Source organism: Pongo abelii, chromosome 16, assembly GCF_028885655.2.
Source record: "Pongo abelii isolate AG06213 chromosome 16, NHGRI_mPonAbe1-v2.0_pri, whole genome shotgun sequence".
NCBI lineage: Eukaryota > Metazoa > Chordata > Mammalia > Primates > Hominidae > Pongo > Pongo abelii.
The window spans coordinates 68,621,472-68,643,431 of record NC_072001.2 but is presented as its reverse complement, the minus strand read 5'-3'; the positions used below and the strand labels follow the sequence as shown (position 1 = coordinate 68,643,431).

The following is a 21,960-nucleotide window of genomic DNA, read 5'->3' as shown; positions in this document are numbered from 1 at the left end:
TGAGCCAGGATCACACCACTGCACTCCAGCCTGGGTGACAGAGTGAGACCCTGTCTCAAACAAACATACAAAACAGATATTCTTTTCTTTTTCTTTTTCTTTTTTTTTTTTTTTTGAGATGGTGTCTCACTCTGTTGCCAGGCTGGAGTACAGTGGCATGATCTCGGCTCACTGCAACCTCTGCCTCCCAGGTTCAAGCGATTCTCCTGCCTCAGCCTCCCAAGTAGCTGGGACTACAGGCACATGCCACCACGCCCGGCTAATTTTTGTATTTTTAGTAGAGACACGGTTTCACCATGTTGGCCAGGATGGTCTCGATCTCTTGACCTCGTGGTCTGCCCACCTCGGCCTCCCCAAAGTGCAGGGATTACAGGCATGAGCCACTGCACCCGGCCAAAACAGATATTCTTATTTTCCCTTCTTTCTATACAAAAAGTAGCATACAATATACACTCTTATATATCTAGCTTTTTTTTTTCACCTAAATAAATCCTTATCAGCTCATAAAGACCTTACTCTTTCTTGTTATAGCTGTATAATACTCAATTGGGTGTATGTATCAGTTTGTATCATCTTCTAATTCTCGCTTTTGGGGACACAGACAATTTCAAAGAATACCAACCAACTTGAGGTTACTATGAGACCATGGTAAAATGAAACAAAACAAGACCATTGCATAAATTTGTCTAATGACAGGTCACTGTGCCAACCACAAAATACCAAATCATAGAACTGTCCCTGCTTTCTGTCAACATCCAATCTATAGCAGACTCCACTTCCTTAGACACCCCCGCCATCACCCAATCAAAGCCCAAATCTTATATAACAAGGTCTTTTTTAACACCGTCTTACTGAGATACCACATGTTTCCCTACGATGTGTGTTTTCCCTCGCTGGAACAAGCAATAAACCCAACTTATTTAACTACAAGGTGTGTTTTGATGATCTTTGGCTGAACAGCATTAACAGTTTAAATAAACTCTCAGAGAGCTCTTTCAATAAAGTAAAAATACTCAAAGTAATAAGAAAGCTTGTATCACAATATAATCAGCAGCATTTTTCCCCTCATTATCATGAGGGAAAAAAATAAAATAGTGGTGCATTTTGCAATCAATTAAGTCTAAGATATTATAAAATGCTATTTTCACCCAGACTACTGCCCTGAACTCTGTATTTGTATAGTTATATCACTAGTTCACATTTTCACGTGGAAATTGTTTAAAACAAGACTCTTAAACTAGTATGTCCAAAAGGGGACTCTTGATTTTGGCCCCTAAACCTCTTCTCCAGTTTTAATCATTTCAGTAAACTGTACTGTCATCTACTCTGTGCTTAAGTCAAAATCTTAAGACTAATCATTAATTCTTTTCTCTTCCTCTCCAACGAGACCATTAAGGCCTCAAGGTTCTCTTCAGATATATCTCAAATGTGTCCACGGCCTTCCACCTCCACAACCCTAAACTGAGCCACCTCACCTCTCACCCATACTACTATAACAGCCTCCCTAAATGGTTTTCTAGAGTTCACTTTTGCCCCTTTATAATCCACATAGCAGCCAGAATAATCTTTTTTGAAACACAAATCTTACAAAGCCACTTCTCTGCTTAAACTCTTTAATAGTTTCCCATTGCTCTTACAATAAAACCCAAGCTCCTTACCATGGCAACAAGGCTCTACATGACCTACATCTTGCAAACCCTTCTATCCTCATCTCCCTCTAACTTTTTCCTCACTACACTCCAAACATACTAATATCCTTTCTGCTCCTGGAAACCCACTAAGCCTTTGCCTGCCTCTAAGTCTGTGGACTTGTTGGAATGTTCTTGCCCCAGCTTTCTGCACAATTTGTTTTATCTTTCAAGTTTCACCCAGCTAGAATATCACCTCTTCAAGGAAGCCTTCCCTGACCACTCTATTTAAAATGGCCTCTACCAATTATTCTCTATTTCATCACCCTCTTTATTTCCCTCATAGCACTTTATCTAGGTAATTATTTATTAACATATCTATTGTCTGTTTCCCTCAATCTGAAGGTAGTGCCTTTATATGTGTTGCTCATTACTGAATATCTAGTACTTAGCACTGTGCCTGGACCATTGTGATTAGTCAACAGTTACCAGATTATTTAACTTACTGCTTTATAAGTAGTTTTTGTACTGTGGTAATAAACAGCTTAGACTTACTGATTTCTATTATTAAATATTTCAAGCAAAATCAAACACAAAAATATAGCAAACACCACTATATCTAACATCCATTAGCATTTTGCTTTATTTGCCTCAATTTTTAAAAAAAGAAATAAAACAGATACAGATACATTATACAATTTCTGAATCCCAATGCCCTCTCCCTCAAACATGCCCTAACTTTGCAGGTAACCACTACTCCAGGATTGGAGTTTGTCATTTCCACTGTATTTCTTTATTCACTTAAAACACGCTGGGCATTCACAATATACAGTATGATTTGACATGTCACAAAAATAATTTCATACTGCCTATATCATTCTTCAACTTGCTTTTTATTTGATATTATATTTCTAAGCTTTAATTCTATAAAGATGGTTCTGTTTCATTCATTGTAGCTGTTGTACAGTGTGCCATTGTATAAATATACCACAATTTATCCATTTTTCCAGCTGACAAAAATTGAGGCTGTTTTCAATTTTTTGCTGCAATGAACATTCTACCTCCACCTGCATATGTGTAAGAGCTTCTCTAAAAAGCAAAACTTCCAACTCATAAAGACATACAACTTCAGCTTGACAAGATAGTGCGAAACTGTTCTCCAAATCAATTGTACCAATTAGTACTTCCACCAACTGTATAAAAAAAGTCTGGCCGGGCACGGTGGCTCACGTCTGTAATCCTAGCACTTTGGGAGGCCAAGGCAGGTGGATTACTTGAGGTCAGGAGTTCAAGATCAGCATGGCCAACATGCTGAAACCCCATCTCTACTAAAAATACATAAATTAGCAGGGCATAACGGCGGGCGCCTGTAGTCCCAGCTACTCGGGAGGCTGAGGCGGGAGAATCACTTGAGCCCGGGAGGCGGAGATTGCAGTAAGCCGAGATTGAGCCATTGCAATCCAGCCTGGGCGACAGGGTGAGACTCCATCTCAAAAAAAAAAAAAAAAAGTCCTGTCACTGAACATTCTCACAAACACTTGGTCATGTCAGGCTTTTTCAATTTTCCTACTCTAATGTGAGAAACAGTATCCTATCATTTTAATTTACAGGCATACCTTGGAGCTATTGTAGGTTCTGTGCCAGACCACCACAATAAAGCTAATATCACAATAAAGTGAGTCACACAAAGTTTCTGGTTTCCCAGTACATATAAATGTTATGTTTATATTATACTATAGTCTATTAAGTATGCAGTATTACTCTAAAAAACAGTGTACATACCTTAACTTTAAAATATTTCATTGCTAAAAAATGCTAATGATCATGGGAGCTTTCAGGGAGTTGTAATCTTTTTGCTGGTGGCGGGTCCTGCCTCGATGATGATGGCTGTGGACTGATCCAGGTGGTGACTGCTAAAGGCTGGGGTGGCTGTGGCAATTTCTTAAAGGAGGACAACAATGAAGTTTGTCTCATTGATTGAGTCTTCCTTTCACTAAAGATTTCTTTGCAGCATGCAATGCTGTTTGATACTGTTTTACCCAGAGGAGAATTTCTTTTAAAATCAGAGTATCCTCTCAACCCCTGCCACTGCTTTATTAACTAAGTTTATGAAACAGTATAAACCCTTTGTTGTCATTTCAACAATGTTCAGAGCATCTTCATCAGAAATAGATTCCATCTCAATAAATCACTTTCTTTGCTCATCCATAAGAAGCAACTCCTCATCCCTTCAAGTTTTATCATGAGATTGCTGCATTCAGTCACACCTTCAGGCTCCACTTCTAAGTCTAGTTCTCTTGCTATTTCTACCACACCTGCAGTTACTACCTCCACTGAAGTCTTGAACCCCTCAAAATCATCCATGAGGGTTGAATTCCACTTCTTCGAAACTCCTGTTCATTTTTATATTTTGACCTCTTCCTATGAATCACAAATGTTCTTAATGGTATCTAGAATGGTGAATCCCTTCCAGAAGGTTTTCAATTGACTTTGCCCAGATCCATCACAGAATCAATACCTATGACAGTTTTAACCTTATGGAAAGTATTTTCTAAATAAGACCTGAAAGTCAAAATTACTCCTTGATCCATGGGCTGCAGAAGGAATGTTATGTTAGCAGGCATGAAAACAACATTAATCTCCTTGACATTTCCATCAGCACTCTTGGGTGGGACTAGGTGCATTGTCAATGAGCAGCAATATTTTGAAAGGAATATATATATATATATATATATATATATATTTTTTTTTTTTTTTTTTTTTTTTTTCTGAGAAGTTGGCCTCAACAGTGGGCTTAAAACATTCAGTAAACCATTCTGTAAACAAATGTGCTATCATCCAGGAGTCGTTGTTCCACTTACAGAGCATAGGCAGGGTAGATTTAGCATAATTCTTTTTTTTTTTTTTTTTTTTGAGACGGAGTCTCTATTGCCCAGGCTGGAGTGCAGTGGTGAGATCTCAGCATACTGCAACCTCTGCCTCCCAGATCCAAGCGATTCTCCTGCCTCAACCTCCCAAGTAGCTGGGATTAAAGGCGCCCGCCACCATGCCCAGCTAATTTTTTGTATTTTTTAGTAGAGACGGGGTTTCGCCATGTTGGTCAGCCTGGTCTTGAACTCCTGACCTCAGATGATCCACCTGCCTCGGCCTCCCAAAGTGCTGGGATTACAGACATGAGCCACCATGCCCGGCCGATTTAAAATAATTCTTAAGGGCCCTAGGATTTTCAGAATGGTAAAGGGGCACTGGCTTCAACTTCAAGCTACCAGCTGCATTAGCCCCTAACAAAAGAGTCAGACTGTCCTTTGAAGCTCTGAGGCCAGGCATTGACTTCACCTCTCTAACTATAAAAGTCCTCCATGGCATCTTCTTCCAGTAGAAGGCTGTTACATTGAAAATCTGTTGTTCAGTGTAGCCACCTTCATCAAGGATCTTAGTTAGATCTTCTGGATAACTTGCTGCAGCTTCTACAATCAGCACTTGTAGCTTCACTTTGCATTTTTATGTTATGGAGCCTTTCCTTAAGCCTCATGAATCAACTTCTGCTAGCTTCAAATTTCTCTTCTGCAGCTTCCTCACCTCTCAGCCTTCACAGAATTGAAAGAGTTGGGGCCTTGTTCTGGATTAGGCTTTGGCTTAAGAGAATGTCGTGGCTGATTTATATTCTATCCAGACCACTCAAACTTTCTTCATATCAGCAATATGGATATTTTGCTTTCTTATCATTTGGGTGTTCACTGGAATAGCACTTTTAATTTCCTTCAAAAACTGTTTCTTTGCATTCACAACTTGGCTGCTTGGTGCAAGAGGCCTAGCTTTCAGCCTGTCTCAGTTTTGACATGCCTTCCTCACTAAACTTAATGATTTCTAGCTTTTGATTTAAAGTGAGACATGTGCAACTCTTCACTTTAACACTTAAAAGCCATTGTAGGGCTTTTTTGTTTGTTTTGTTTTTGAGACGGAGTCTCACTCTGCCACTGGAGTGCAGTGGCGTGATCTCAGCTCACCCAACTTCAGCCTCCCAGGTTCAAGTGATTCTCCTGCCTCAGCCTCCTGAGTAGTTAGGATTACAGGTACCCGCCACCACACCTAGCTAATTTTTGTATATTTTTAGCAGAGACAGGGTTTCGCCATGTTGGCCAGGCTGGTCTCCTGACCTCAAGTGATCCACCTACCATAGCCTCCCAAAGTGCTGGGATTACAGGCATGAGCATCACACCCGACTCCATTGTAGGGTTATTAACTGGCCTAATTTCAATATTGTTGTGTCTCAGAGGAGAGGCCCAAGGAGAGGGAGAGAGATGGAGGAATGGCCAGTGACAGCAGTCAGAACACATACATTTATTGATTAAGTTCACCATCTTATATAGGTGCATTTCATTTTGCCACAAAACAATCACAATAGTGGCTGGGCACAGTGGCTCATACCTGTAATCCCAGCACTTTAGGAGGCCGAGGTGGGCAGGCCACTTGAGCTTAGGAGTTCGAGACCAACCTCGTCTCTACAAAAAATACAAAAACTAGCTGGGCACAGTGGCACATGCCTGCAGTCCCAGCTACTTGGGAAGCTGAGGTGGAAGGATCACTTGAGGCTGGGAGGCGGAGGTTGCAGTGGGCCAAGATCACACCACTGCACTCCAGCCTGGGTGACAGAGTGAGACTCTGTCTCAAAAATAAATAAATAATAAACAATCACAATAGTAACATCAAGGCTAGGCACAGTGGTTCAAGCCCGTAACCTCAGGGATCTGGGAGGCCAAGGCAAGAGGATTGCTTGAGTCCAGGAGTTCAAGACCAGCCTGGCCAACATAATGAGACCCCACCTCTGAAAAAATTAAAAAATTAAAAATTAGCTAGGCAGGTACCTGTAGTCCTACTTGGTAGGCTGAGCCAGGAGGACTGCTCAAACCCAGGAGTTCAAGGCTACAGTGAGCTATGATCACACTGCTGCACTCCAACCTGGGCAACAGAGTGAGACCCTGCCTCAAAAAAAAAAAAAAAAGTTAACATCAAAGATCACTGATCACAGATCAACAGAACAGATACAATAATAATGAAAAAATCTGAACTATTCCAAGAATTAACAAAATACAACACAGAGACACTAAGTGAACACATGCTGTTGGAAAAATGACGCCAACAGACTTTGTTGCCACAACCTTCAATTTGTCAAAACCGCATTTTCTGCAAAGCATAATAAAGCAAAGCACAATAAAACAAGGTATGCCTGTACATGTGCCTGATCATAATTGCAGTTAAGTATCTTTTCAGACTTATTGGTCATTCTTGTTTCCTTTTACTCTGAAATGTTTATATTATCTGCCCCTTTTTCTATTAGGTAATACGTCTTTTGCTTATTGGTCTGTAGGTGTTCTTTAAATAGTCATGATATTAGTCATCTCTCAGTGATATGCACTGCAAATGTCTTCTTCAAGTTTGTCTTAAATGTGCCAATCTTTGTCTTTAGGGTTTGTGTTTTGTGCATCTTGCTTAACACATTCTCCCCCTTTCCAATATTATAAAGATAGTTTCCTATATTTCTTTTTAGTAGTTTTGCTTTATGCGTTTAGGTCATTAATGCACCTGAAACTGATTTTTGTGTATGGCATAAGGCAGGATCTTATTTTCTTTTTGCCATTTGGATTACCAATTGTCCCACTACAATTTCCTGAATGGGTCATTCTCTCCTCATTAATCTGTAAGAGCGCCTCTTGTCATACCTTAACTTTTCATATATGAATAGGTCTGCTAATAGGCTCTATTCTTCCGTTGCTCTGTGACCATCCCTCTCATCTAAGGTTTAATATCGCAATCATCATAATCACTCACTTGAACTGCACACTAGAATTTGCAAAGCACTTTCAAATCCATTTTCCAATTCAAATCTCAAAATGGTCCTATGAGTTAGGCACTACTGTTCATATCTGTCTGGATGAAGAGCCTCAGGTTCATAAAGGTTAAGTGAATCATGGTCACCAGAGCATAAGTGTAAGAACAAGGACCCAATCTCATGTGTTCAGTTAGCACTCTTTCCACCAGACTCTGTTAGGTAAGGACAGGAACAATATCTTTCAAACAGCTCTCAAACACAGCTACACTCTGTTCTCTGTTCACAACACCCAAAACAAACAAGCACCTTGTAAATAAACCAGTGCTTTAACAACTACGTTTTTCACGACAAACATTCATTATGCTCATCGTGAAAGTAAATTCGATTTTGAAAGTAAACCTGCCTTAGCTCGCCTCTTTGCTACTGTTCACCTCAAGCACAGACGATGCCACTGCTGAAGTCTTTATTGTCCACCATTTCTCCTCACATCAGCCATGTTCTCTCATAGTCACTAGCCCTGCAGCTCCAAAGACAGAGATGTGACAACTGGACAGTTCCCTGTGTCAGGACGGAGGGAGACAGAGCCAATGCCTCCAAACTGGAACTTAACACTTTAAAACTCACACTTACACATAAGCTGTGAGTCATACTATAGAAAGCAGAGAGTGTTAAAGTGCTGTCCAAGAACCCCACACCTAGCTTAATGACAGACAAGAGTAGGTACTCCATAAACGATTTTTACTGAACAAATAAATGAAGTGCTTCATCCAGAGCCAGAACCACTGGTTTCTTTTCCTTTTTTTTTTGAGACGGAGTCTCGCTCTGTCGCCCAGGCTAGAGTGCGGTGGCGCAATCTCGGCTCACTGCAAGGTCCGCCTCCTGGGTTCACGCCATTCTCGTGCCTCAACCTCCGGGTAGCTGGGACTACAGGCACCCGCCACCACGCCTAGCTAATTTTTTTGCATTTTTAGTAGAGACGGGGTTTCACCGTGTTAGCCAGGATAGTCTCGATCTCCTGATCTCGTGATCCGCCCGTCTCGGCCTCCCATAATGCTGGGATTACAGGCGTTAAGCCACCACACCCGACCGCTCTTCTTTTCTTTTTTTTTTTTTTAATAACAAATCTGCACATGTAAAACCACTGGTTTCAACAGGCCCTGCATAGAGCAATCAGTTGAGAAAGACAAAAAAAAAAAAAAAAAAAAAGGCAACCCCTGACACTCAGAAGCAGGCATAGCACTCACAGCCAGGCCATGTTATTCTCCTATGGGACATAAACAATCTCACAGAATACCAACCTCAGACAAGGTTACTCTGAAATCCTCACAAAATGAGACAAAGGCCATTTCACAATTTTGTTATAAGCACAGACAAATACATAGTGGCTATGCCACCCAGGAAATACCAAACACCCTCTGGCCAAATTGAGTGACTGCTACTCCTGTAGCAATTACAGTTTTGTTCTTACACTAGTCAGTTTTGTTCTGACTAGTATAAGAACAAAATCTCCCTGCCCTACAGATAAGATTTATTCAGATACCCAACCACAAAACTCCCACATTTTCTTACAGGATCTTAACTGAAGTGAAACCCAACCTCCTTAACCCTCCCCTCCCCTAATCACCAACACCCAAATCCTATAATCAGTTCTAACATCCTCCTAATGAAACACCCCAGGGTTCCCCATGGAGTATGCTCTCTCAATGCAATGAGTAATAAACCCAACTTGTTTAACTACGGGTGTGTTATTGGTGGCCTTTGGGCATTGACACGGTTTAAGTCAGACATTACAAGTGTCTAACAGTCTATGCCTTTCTCTTTCTGGAACATTCTCCCAGTCTTACTTTGACAAAAATAATTCTCATTTCTGGAAGTCACCACTAACTAAATGAAAGAAAGGTAACAAATTCCTTTAACACCAGATACCTGGTTCAACATCCAACTCCATTTCGACCAATAAATATACTCCTACACAAAACTTTTTGTTTGTATATATGATATGCCTCCTTCTAGATAGCATGCCCTTGAAAAGCTGGGTCTGACTCATCTTTGTAAATCTGTACTACCTTACATGTGTTAGAGGACTGCTAACACATGTAAACACTCTTTTATGAGGGTAACATGGTGCTTTTAAACTAATGGTAGTTGAAATATGGGTGCCTCAAAACTACAGATGTGAAACCCCAGAGAAAACAAAAACTCAATAAGGGGGAAAAATGATTTATTTTTCCCCAAAATTTTTCAGATGGTTACTTTTTTTTTTTGACAGTTTCGCTCTTGTTGCCCAGGCTGGAGTGCAATGGCACCATCTCAGCTCATCGCAACCTCCGCCTCCCGAGTTCAAGCGATTCTCCTGCCTCAGCCTCCCGAGTAGCCAACATAGTGAATTACAGGCATGCACCACCATGCCCGGCTAATTTTGTATTTTTAGTAGAGATGGGGTTTCTCCATGTTGGTGAGGCTGGTCTCAAACTCCCGACCTCAGGTGATCCTCCTGCCTCGGCCTCCCAAAGTGTTGGCATTACAGGCGTGAGCCACAGCACCCGGTCTGTTCTGTACTTTTTTATTGACTGCTGGAAGAACCCTCTCTAGACGGCGACTTTGATCCCCATCTACAAAAGATTTTGTTTGTTTTTTCCTATTCTATTAAACCACCCTGGAGCAGTAGAGGGAGACAGCACAGAACATTTATTCATACTCTGACCCAAAAGTATAATCTCAGTCTGGATGAATACATTAAACGACACACCATGCAATATCATAGCCTATTTAAAGGCATTCTGGCCACTACTGTCTTCATCTTTCAACAGGAAAACTGTTTATATTCCAGAAGCAAAGATTATATTAAATTCAATAAATTCAAGTCAACACTCAGAAAGCACCTACATTTTACCGGATCCACGGGTGATCCAAGCAGATGCCTGATTCAGAGGCAGAGAGAGTTAAATGGAGTGAAAGAGGTTACAAAGTGCCATAGATGTTAAGGAGAAATTTCCAACAAGGATGACTGCAGAAAGAACCTTCCAGAGGCTGGGCGCGGTGGCTCATGCCTGTAATCCCAGCACTTTGGGAGGCTGAGACGGGTGGATCACCTGAGGTCAGGAGTTCGAGACCAGCCTGGCCCATATGGTGAAACCCTGTCACTACTAAAAATACAAAAATTAGCCGGGCATGGTGGTGCATGCCTGTAATTCACTATGTTGGCTACTCGGGAGGCTGAGGCAGGAGAATCGCTTGAACCCGGGAGGCAGAGGTTGCAGTGAGCCGAGATCGCGCCATTGCACTCCAGCCTGGGCGACAAGAGCGAAACTCCCTCTCAAAAAAAAAAAGAAAGAAAGAACCTTCCAGAATGAAAACTCCAGTTTCTCAAAGCCCAGAATCTTTAGTTTGGACAGAGACATGAGGATACACAGGTCCTGGAGTCTCCACTATTAGGTGCCTTCAGCTTGCTTACTTTAAGGGCCAAGGAGCTCAAACAGAAATGCTTAATGTAACTTAAGAAATTTTTAAGTTACCTGTGCAACTCAGCAAACCTGAGCTCACAGCCTTCAGAACAGAGGAGGAAATCACTTCCTCCAGCTCTTGTGAATTTTAAAATTAAAAGTAATGAGAATGATTTCCATCACTGAACGGTTGCGAGGTGGGTGTGGCCCCACATCCCTCCCCCTCCCCCTTCCCCACCCCCTGCAGCGCCCAGCCTCAGTAACGTCCGAGGGGCCTGGCTGGACCTCTCAGGCCAGCGGCAGGCATCCAGCCACGGCCCAGCAAGCCGCTGTCACAACCGCACCCCTGACCCAACAAGCTCATCCCACATCTCGAAGGGCCCCAGCCAACTCGAAACCCGACGGCCAGACAGCCAGGGCCGGGCCTGGGCTCCATGAAGGCCGCAGACTGCGAACAAAGAAGAGGCCCGGGGTAGCCTGAGAGGCCCAGGCCGAGCTCTCTGAGGACCCGAAGATTCCTGCAGCCTTCGGGGGGTTGTGCCCCCGGCCCGAGATCTGCGGATGAGCCTCGAAAAGCGCCAACACGCTGTGAGCGCACCGCGTCGCGGACCTTGTTGGCGCACTGCAGGCTCTCCGGCGCGCACGCTGACAAAGGGGGCAGGGGTCCTGGCGGGTACACGGGGCCGCGATCCCGCGCGCTTCCCGCCGCCCGACCCGGCCTTTACCTGTACGTCACTCAGCTCCACGCGCAGATACAGCTCGCGGTGTCGCTGAGCCCAGTAGACATGCGGCGTCAACACCTGATTCTCCATGGCCATACTGCCCAGGGCGCGGAGAGGCTAGGCTCGCTGCGCCTCGCTGCCTCAGGTAGTGCTCTGCTGGCGCGGGCAGAAAGCAGGCCTCAAACCCCAGCGCTCCTGAGCGCCTGCAACCCAGCACCTCGAGACACCCCACGCTCGCGGGCCGCGCCTGCGCAGTGACGCGCCGGGATGGCGGCGGCGCCAGCAGTGGGCCTTGGCGCGAGCCGGGCGGAGGCGGGGCGCAGGCGGGGCGCAGGCGGGATAGGGGCGGTAGGCCCGGGCACAGAGACGCCACGAGTTGCCGCGGCCGCCTAGGGAATTGGAATCAGCGGTTGGTCCGCTCTCCCCACTTGTCTTCAGGGACATGCTTTAAAATAAGCTTTAAAATAAAAAAGGCTGGAGACTTATAGGGGACCGATCAGCATGGGAAAGAGTTTGGGACTGGTGTCTCTGGAAGGTCCCTCGCATTCTGTTTACTGAGTACCTACTGTGTGCCTGGGTTTCAAAGCTAAACACTGGAACAACAGAAGTGAGACACAGTCCCTTCTGTCTTAGAACTTCCCAGCCTATTAAAAGATGCAAGTAGTTACAGATGAAATGAGGATAATAATGGTGATAGAGGACATGGTGTGGGAGCAGCGTGGAAGAGCGTTTCAAGAAGGGAAAATAAAGACCAGGGCACCGCTGCCCAATAAAACTGTAGGTGATGATGGAAATATTGCACATTGCGCTCTTTAATACGGTAGCCACTAGCCACATGAGGCTTTTGAGTACTTGAACTGAATAACTAATTTTCAATTTTACTCACTTCTGTTTTTTCGTTGTTTTGTTTTGAGACGGAGTTTCGTTCTTGTTGCCCAGGCTGGAGTGCATTGGCGCCATCTCAGCTCACTGCAACTTCTACCTCCGCAGTTCAAATGATTCTCCTGCCTCGGCCTCCCAAGTAGCTGGGATTATAGGTGTGCACCACCACACCTGGCTAATTTTTGTATTTTTAGTAGAGATGGGGTTTCACCATGTTGGCCATGCTGGTCTCAAACTTCTAGGCTCAAATGGTCTCAAACTCCTGGGCTCAAGTGATCCTCCTGCCTCAGCCTCCCTGGCGTGAGCCACGGTGCCCAGCCTAATTTTTTTTTTCCAGCACCACCCCCACCCCCAGCCAGTCTTTTTAATTTTAGCCATCCTGGTAGGTGGGTAATAAAAAATAGAATAATTTTAATTCAGCGTATTTGAAACCTGAGGCTTATCAGCTGACTTCTGCCAAGGTGAAAGCTATTGATATAGAAGAAGACTGAATGTTGGCATTTTGCCTCAGATGCTTCATAAGAAAGGTCCAGTGGAAGTGGGCCTATCCAGCCTGGTTTGACCACTAGTAACATACTGCAAAATGACTTCTTCAGGCCTGAGTTTCCACATTCATCAAATTAGGTGAATTTGATGAGTTGAATTTGGTTCCCTCTAATGTTCTTATCAGCTGTTTCTAAATTTTTCTGCAAAGAGACCCCACTATTATGGACCCCTGTCTCCAAGAGAAATCTAACAAGAAAAAAAATAGAAATGGAGAGAGGAAAGAGTATCATTCTGGTGAACTATAAAACTCCAGGGTGGGGCTGGGCGTGGTGGTTCATGCTGTAATCCCAACGCTTTGGGAGGCTGAGGTGGGAGGATCACTTGAGTTTAAGAGTTCGAGACCAGCCTGGGCAAACAGTGAGACCCCATCTCTAAAAAAAATTTTTTAAATTAGCCAGGTGCGGTGGCATGTGCCTGTAGTCCTAGCTACTCAGGAGGCTGGGAGGATCTCTTGAGCCTGGAAGGTCAGAGCTGCAGTGAACTGTGATGGCGCCGATGCACTCCAGCCTGGACAACAGAGCAAAACCTTGTCTCAAAAAAAAAAAAAAACCCAAAATACTCTGGAAGGTGGCAGGGGAGATGAAAAGGCAGAGCCAAGTGGCAGTGCCAAGCTGAAATAGGTAGGGCTAAGAGTTTTATGATACTATCAGTCAAATGAAAATGCAAATTTAGCTTTGTCTTTATGTCCTACCTTCTAGATGCAGCCTTCCAGCCTCATTTGGCCCAGGGCCAGCTCTCCCTTCTCGGAGAATAGTCACCACTATACAGGAAGCATTTGCTGAGTACTTGCCATGGATGAAGCTCATTCCCAGGGCTGAAGGCTGATTTCCTGCCTTTGGCAAGGGGTCATACACATCCTTGTTGTTATCTGTGTATAAAATCTTCTATTCTGGAAGGTGTTTTAGAAAATGAGCTGTAGAATTTGGCTGGATCCAAACCACCCAGGATCACCCAGCCAGTTATCCCTGAGCAAAGTCAGGTTTCTCTAGACGGTACAAAGCTAAGTGAGGAGAGGGAGACTAACTGGATCAGTGCAGGTATCTAATGGGGAATCCTCCACAGCCGGATCATATACATGTAGCCTCCCAACTCTGCCTGGAGAATGGGTATTGTAGGCCATCTTTACTGGGAAAAGCTTCCCCTCTACCTGTCAATCCACAGTTCAGAAGTGTGAACTAAAAATGAAATCCTAAGCCTCACAATTGACTGAGCAGACCCCTTCTTGGCCAAGGGGACCCCAGAAAAACTTTAAAAACTGAGTTCCAGGTCATGACGGGATGGGAGGTCAGACATGCCTCCTTATACCCCCTCCCTTTTGCGGTTTAGACACAACAACTGACCAGCATTAATGTGAAAATAGAGAGCATAAGACTGATGGAACAACAACAAAAAATAATAAAAAATAATGTGTTTAAAGACTGATGGAATGGACTCTTTGTGGCAATATGATACCAAATTATAAATAAGACCTAAGGCCATGCTAGGCAAGAGTTAAGTCACACACCCCTACACTTGAAGAATAAACCATGTTTAACTGCCACAAGGTTTTTCTTTCTCTAGCAGCTAAACAAGCACTAGCCTTAAGATAATCAATATTAAAATTTCTAGCTTACCCCTCACCAACTGACCCCTTGTTCCACAAGCCATAACTATGGCTTTGATTGGACAAGAGACTTATTTCAGTAACCTTCTGCTGATAAGAAGACTATCAACCACGGATGAGTTCTGGCTAGTTTGCAGAGGCTATACATTTGAGTGCCTTTTTGTCCTGAAAAGACCTTTTGACATATAGGTCAAATTGTAATACATTTAAGTGTTAAGTCTCCACTGCAAGGTGAACATGGATCATATGTAACATATATGTTTCTTCAATATTCGTGCTTCAGGACCACCTTCATGAATATTCATACCTCTCCTATAACCTGTTGCATATGTATGTTTAGCCAATCCATTCAGCATAAAGCTCCTGTCCCACCCCTTCATCCTTCAAAGTACCTGACTCTGATCTTTACCAGAGGCTACACTTCCCAGCCTATCAGCATGGTCACCTTACATGCTATAACCCTTTATAGAAAATAAAGTCTCATTTTGTTTTCTTTTTTTTTTTTTTTTTTAGACAGAATTTCACTCTCGTTGCCCAACACTCAGGCTGGAATGCAATGGCGCGATCTTGGCTCACTGCAACCTCTGCCTCTCAGGTTCAAGTGATTCTCCTGCCTCAGCCTTCAGGAGTAGCTGGACTGCAGGTGCGTGCCACCATGCCCAGCTAATTTTTGGTTTTATTTTATGTTTTTTGAGACTGAGTCTCGCTCTGTCACCAGGCTGGAGTGCAGTGGCACAGTATCGGCTCACTGCAACCTCCGCCTCCTGGGTTCAAGCGATTCTCATGCCTCACCCTCCCGAGTAGCTGGGATTACAGGCACATGCCACCACACCCACCTAATTTTTGTATTTTCAGTAGAGACAGGGTTTCACCATGTTGGCCAGGATGGTCTCAATCTCCTGACCTCGTGATCCGCCCACCTTGGCCTCCCAAAGTGCTGGGATTACAGGCATGAGCCACCATGCCCGCTAATTTTTGTATTTTTAGTAAAGACGGGGTTTCACCACATTGGCCAGGATGGTCTCCATCTCTTGACTTCGTGATCCACCCGCCTCGGCCCCCCAAAGTGCTGGGATTACAGGCGTGAGCCACTGTGCCCGGCCCAATTTTTTGTATTTTTAGTAGAGATAGGGTTTCACCATGTTGGCCAGGCTGGTCTCGAACTCCTGACCTCAGGTGATCCAACTGCTTCAGCCTCCCAAAGGCTGGGATTACAGCCACCGTGCCTGGCCTTAATTTTTTTTCTATTTTTAGTAGAGACAGAGTTTCACCATGTTGACCAGGCTGGTCTCAAACTCCTGACCTCTAGTAATCTGCCTGCCTCAGCTTTCCAAAGTGCTGGGATTAGAGGCGTGAGTCACTGCACCCGGCTTGATGGTTTTAAAAAACAGGAGTTTAGATGGGCGCAGTGGCTCACGCCTGTAATCCCAGCACTTTGGGAGGCCGAGGCAGGTGGATCATGAGGTCAGGAGATTGAGACCATCCTGGCTAACATGGTGAAACCCCGTCTCTACTAAAAATACAAAAAATTAGCCAGGCATGGTGGCGGGCGCCTGTAGTCCCAGCTACTCAGGAGGCTGAGGCAGGAGAATGGCGTGAACCCAGGAACCAGAGCTTGCAGTGAGCTGAGATTGCACCACTGCACTCCAGCCTGGGTGACAGAGCGAGACTCCGTCTCAAAAAAAAAAAAAAAAAAAAAAAAAAAAAAAAAAAAACGACACAGGAGTTTCTCTGCAGAAGCTTTTTTTTTTTTTGGTCTGCCACAATCCATGTAAGATGTGACTTGCTCTTCCTTGCCTTCTGCCATGATTGTGAGGCCTCCCCAGCCATGTGGAACTGTAAGTCCAATTAAACCTCTTTCATTTGTAAATTGCCCAGTCTTAGCTATGTCTTTATCAGCAGCATGAAAATGGACTAATACAACCCCCATCTCTACAAAAATTTAAAAATTAGCCAGGCGTGTTGGTGCATGCCTATAGTTCCAGCTACTCAGGAGGTTCAGGCCAGAGGATTACTTGAGCCCAGTTCAAGGCTGTAGTGAGCGATGATCATACCACTGTACTCTAGCCTGGGCAATGGTGCAAGACTGTTTCAAAATAAATTAAGTACATAAATAAAAACTTAAATATGAGAAAGAAAATCAGAGGGAAAGACTTTTTTTCTTTTCTTTCCTTTTCTTTTTTTTTTTTTTTTTTTTTTGAGACAGAGTCTTGCTCTGTCACCCAGATTAGTGGTGTGATCACAGCTCACTGCAGCCATGACCTCCAGGGCTCAAGTGATCCTTCCGAGGAGCTGGGAGTACAGATGCCACCACCACGCCAGGCTAATTTTTGTGCTTTTTGTTCTTTTCTTTTCTTTTTTTTTTTTTGAGGAGGAGTTTCGCTCTTGTTTCCCAGGCTGGATTCCAATGGTGCAATCTCATCTCACTGCAACCTCTGCCTCCCAGGTTCAAGCAATTGTCTTGCCTCAGCCTCCCAAGTAGCTGGGATTACAGGCATGGGCCACCATACCTGGCTAATTTTTTTGTATTTAGTAGAGATGGGGTTTCACCATGTTGGTCAGGCTGGTCTCAAACTCTTAACCTCAGGTGATCTACCTGCCTCAGCCTCCCAGAGTGCTGGGATTACAGGCGTGAGCCACTGTGCCCAGCCAATTTTTGTACTTTTTGTAGAGACAGGGTCTCACTACTTTTCTTTTCTTTTTTTTTTTTTTTGAGATGGAGTTTCGCTCTTGTTGCCCAGGCTGGAGTGCAATGGCGCGATCTCGGCTCACCACAACCTCTGCCTCCGGGGTTCAAGCGATTCTCCTGTCTCAGTCTCCCAAGTAGCTGGGATTACAGGCGCATGCCACCACCCCTGGCTGATTTTTGTATTTTCAGTAGATACAGGGTTTCATCATTTTGGTCAGGCTGGTCTCGAACTCCCAACCTCAGGTGATCCGCCTGCCTCGGCCTCCCAAAGTGCTGGGATTCCAGGCGTGAGCCACCATGCCCGGCGGGTCTCACTACTTTTCCCAGGCTGGTTTTGAACTCCTGGGCTCAAGCCATCCTTCTGCCTCAGTCTTCCAAAGGGCTGGAACCGCAGGCATGAGCCACTGTGCCCGCCTTCTTTTTTTGTTATTACAGTTTGGTTTCAACTACACCCTGAAAAGGGGGAAAGTATGGGGGGAAGTGGAAAAAGAAACTGTAGACCCATCATATCCTGTAATCAATGGCTGTTAGTGTATGTACTACATGCTTATGATCTTTTTTCTCACCGAGATTATAAACCTCAATAGAGCACAGATTACCTCCTTTTGGTTTCCTGTAGTATCTAACACAATGTGCTTCAGAAAGTAGATGTTTAAAACATATTTGTTGATGATAATACCCAGTGCTAGATACAGATGGTTTTGCACCAACCCAGCCGTGCTATCTCATTCACACCTCATGTGCTAGATAACTTGTCTTTTCCTGATGGGTCCCTAGAGCGCAGGGCAGTAGAAAGCCAGCTAGGGTTTGTCAACCACACAAACAAGACTTGGCAAGGCCACGGCCTGACTGATTCAGCCAGTAAAGATACATTGAGCCACTTTTATTTATTTTTTTTATTTTTTATTTGTTTGAGACGGAGTCTTGCTCTTTTGCCCAGGCCAGACTGCAGTGGTGCTATCTCGGCTCACTGCAAGCTCCGCCTCCCGGGTTCACGCCATTCTCTTGCCTCAGCCTCCCGAGTAGCTGGGACTACAGGCACCTGCCACCATGCCCGGCTAATTTTTTGTATTTTTGGTAGAGATCGGGTTTCACCGTGTTAGCCAAGATGGTCTAGATCTCCTGACCTCGTGATCCGCCCGCCTCGGCCTCCCAAAGTGCTGGGATTACAGGCGTGAGCCACCGTGCCCGGCCGAGCCACTTTTAGATTCAGGTAGTTTATTACTTACACACAGTGCAAAAGGAAAAATGCACAATGGTGATAGATGCTTGTGATCCTTGTCTCATACATCAAAAACGACAATACAGTTGACTCTGTATCTGTGGGTTCTACACCTGGGATTCAACCTACCTCGGGTCAAAAGTATTTAGAAAAAAACTGATATAAAAAATAATAGGCTGGACACGGTGGCTCTCACCTGTAATCCCAGCACTTTGGGAGGTCGAGGCAGGTGGATCACATGAGGTCAGGAGTTCAAGACCATCCTGGCTGGCCAACATGGTGAAACCCCATTTCTACTAAAAATACAAAAATTAGCCAGGCGTGGTGGCAGATGCCTGTAATCCCAGCTACTTGGGAGGCTGAGGCAGGAGAATTGCTTGAACCCGGGAGGCGGAGGTGGCAGTGGGCCGAGATCGCACCACTGCACTCCAGCCTGGCAACAGAGCGAGAATCTGTCTCAAAACAAACAAACAAACAATACAAAAAATTAGCCAGGCATGGTGGTGGGTGCCTGTAATCCCAGCTTCTCAGGAGGCTGAGGCAGGAGAATTGCTTGAACCCAGGAGGCAGGAGTTGCAGTGAGCCAAGGTTGCACCACTGCACTCCAGCCTGGGCAACAGAGAGAGACTTCGTCTCAATTAAAAAAAAAAAAAAAAGTCAGTCAGGCTCAGTGGCTCACAGCTATAATCCCAGCATTTTGGGAAGCTGAGGTGGGTAGATTGCTTGAGGTCAGGAGTTTGAGACCAGCCTGGCCAATGTGGTGAAACCCCGTCTCTACTAAAAATACAAAAATTAGCTGGGCATGGTGGTGCACGCCTGTAATTCCAGCTACTTGGGAGACTGAGGTGGTTGCAGTGAGCTGAACTGAGATCGCGCCACTGCACTCCAGAGCCTGGGTGACACAGTGAGATTGTCACCAAAGAAAAAAAAAGTAATATATGAGAGGAGGATGTGCATAGGTTACATGCAAATACTATGCCATTTGATATCAGAGACTTGAGTACCGCTGATTTTAATATCTGCCAGGAATCCTGAAACCAATCCCCTGCAGATACCAAGGGACAACTGTACTGAAACAAAAGGGGCCAGATGACTGCAATGTGAGTTGCGAGATACCCTGTTGAACGGGAGCCAATTCTAGACTGCGGCCAAATGATTTTGTATTCAGCAGTGCTATTCTGAGGGAGTAGGGAGAAAGCCCCACACCTCATCAGAAACTGTAAGGAGAGGAGAAGCTGTCTCCTGACTGCCTCCCCAAGGAGGTTGCCTCCAGGTCCCTATCAGCCTCCTATTTTCTTCTATTCTAGGAACATCACACAGCATTCTGCTAAGACTCAGAGACCCCTGGATTCAAGCCTGTGCCTATGATGCATGCAAGGTGGCCAGCATTCCACGGTGGAGATGTTCCTCTACAGCTTTCTCAGGGTTTGAAAATAAGAATAAAAATCAAGAACTCTGGCTGGGCGCGGTGGCTCACGCCTGTAATCCCAGCACTCTGGGAGGCTGAGGCGGGCAGATCATGAAGTCAGGAGATCAAGACCATCCTGGCTAACGTGGTAAAACCCCGTCTCTACTAAAAAAAAAATACAAAAAATTAGCCGGGCGTGGTGGCAGGTGCCTGTCGTCCCAGCAACTGGGGAGGCTGAGGCAGGAGCATGGCATGAACCGGGAGGCGGAGCTTGCAGTGAGCCGAAATGGTGCCACTGCACTTCAGCCTGGGTGACAGGTTGAGACTCCATCTCAAGAAAAAATAAATAAAAATAAAAAAAAGAAATCTAGATTCCAATCTAGTCAAATCTATAATTAGCCATGTGATATAAGCAAGTATTTTATCTGTCCATGGCTCTTTTTTTAAATGCATGAAATTACATATTTTTAATTGTTTGCTTTTGGGGGGAGGGGGCTCTATCTCTTCTTATTAGGCTATAAACTGCATGAAAACAGGGGCTTTATCTACTTTGTTCACTATTGTGGCCCTGCTGATTAAAACAGTGACAGGTACAAGGCAGAGATTCAGCAAACACTTGTTGAATTAATGAAGTGCAAGATATTTCTCTGTATTTTGTGTGTGTGTGTGTGTGTGTGTGTGTGTGTGTGTGTGTGTGTGTGCATTTAAAGCCTTTAAAATCTTCTCTCAGGTCATTTGGAGAAAATTAATAGAAGAGACCCAAGGAAAATGACTTTGCCTTTTTTTTTTTTTTAAGGGAGCTCAACTTTAAAAAGCCTGAGGGAAGGCTCATTTAACCTCAGAGTGAATAATTACATACTGTGGAGTGCAGCATAGTACCCAAATGGATTTTTTATTAGTGCTATTATAATAAATCCTAATGACACACGACTCTGACACATTGTTCTTTGTAATAATAGAAAATAGGGAGGCCCCGCTTTTGCACAGTTTTGTTGCACACCTGCTACTTTCCTGGATATCTTCCTGAGTTCCCTTTTTCTGAGCCAATATACAGTGTAGACCAGGAAAGAAATTGCAGGTCAAGGGACCTGCCTCTGGCTCTGATTATAACAAGTCATTCACTTCTTTCCCCTAGGCCCCAGTTTCTTTTATATGTTAAAGTGCATACCTTTTTTTTTTTTTTTTTTGAGACAGAGTCTCACTCTGTCACCCAGGCTGGAGTGCGGTGGCGTGATCTCAGCTCACTGCAATTTCTGCCTCCTCCCAGGTTCAAGCGATTCTCCTCTCCTCAGCCTCCTGAGTAGTAGCTGGGATTGCAGGCGCCCGCCACCATGCCAAGCTAAGTTTTGAATTTTTTGTAGAGATGGGGTTTCGCCATGTTGGTCGAACTCCTGACCTCAAGTGATCCGCCTGCCTCAGCCTCCCAAAGTGTGGGATTACAGGCGTGAGCCTCCACGCCCAGCTGGTTTTCTTTAATTGCAATGAAGTGAAATGTATTATATCCCTTTTAGAGGTAAAGAAATTATGGCTCAAATAGATTGAGTGACCTGCTGCAAGATCGCTAGTTAATATTAGAGCCAAGTTTCGGACTCCAGGTTCAGATTTCTTTCCACGACAACAATGAGACGCTTAGATCTCCAAGGCCCTAGTCCCTTTCCTCAGTATCATCTCGTTGAAAGGGGAGGGATTTACCCTGGTTTGCTCCCAGCGTCTAAGGCTCTCTCTGCCTGGCACATGGACAGGAATTTTGTCTATTTTGAGCAGGTACTCAATATATATTATTTATTGACTACAGACGCGCCACATTTTGCCTTGTGACTTTCAGCAAGTCGCTGTTCCTTTCTGGATTTCATCTCTATCCCCTGCTCGGCCCAGTCTCCACCCCGCGCCTCCTTGGCTCCTCCGGCCACTAGACTGCGCTGTGGTGTTGGACCCCACCCAGCAGACAGCGGCGCCCTTCTTGGCCCGGCTGCGCCTTCGCCAGTCG

The 21,960-nt window shown here is 44.7% G+C and overlaps 1 protein-coding gene across 1 annotated transcript in view; it reads right to left on the bottom strand.

The window, feature by feature from the left end:
• Positions 1-11,859, bottom strand: part of HACD3 (3-hydroxyacyl-CoA dehydratase 3) — a 47,690-nt gene extending 35,831 nt beyond the window's left edge. Inside the window, 1 exon segment of the mRNA NM_001134094.1 lies at positions 11,627-11,859. Within this exon segment, the coding sequence (NP_001127566.1) occupies positions 11,627-11,719 (93 nt within the window). The 5' untranslated portion in view covers positions 11,720-11,859.
• Positions 11,860-21,960: the final 10,101 nt, after the last annotated feature.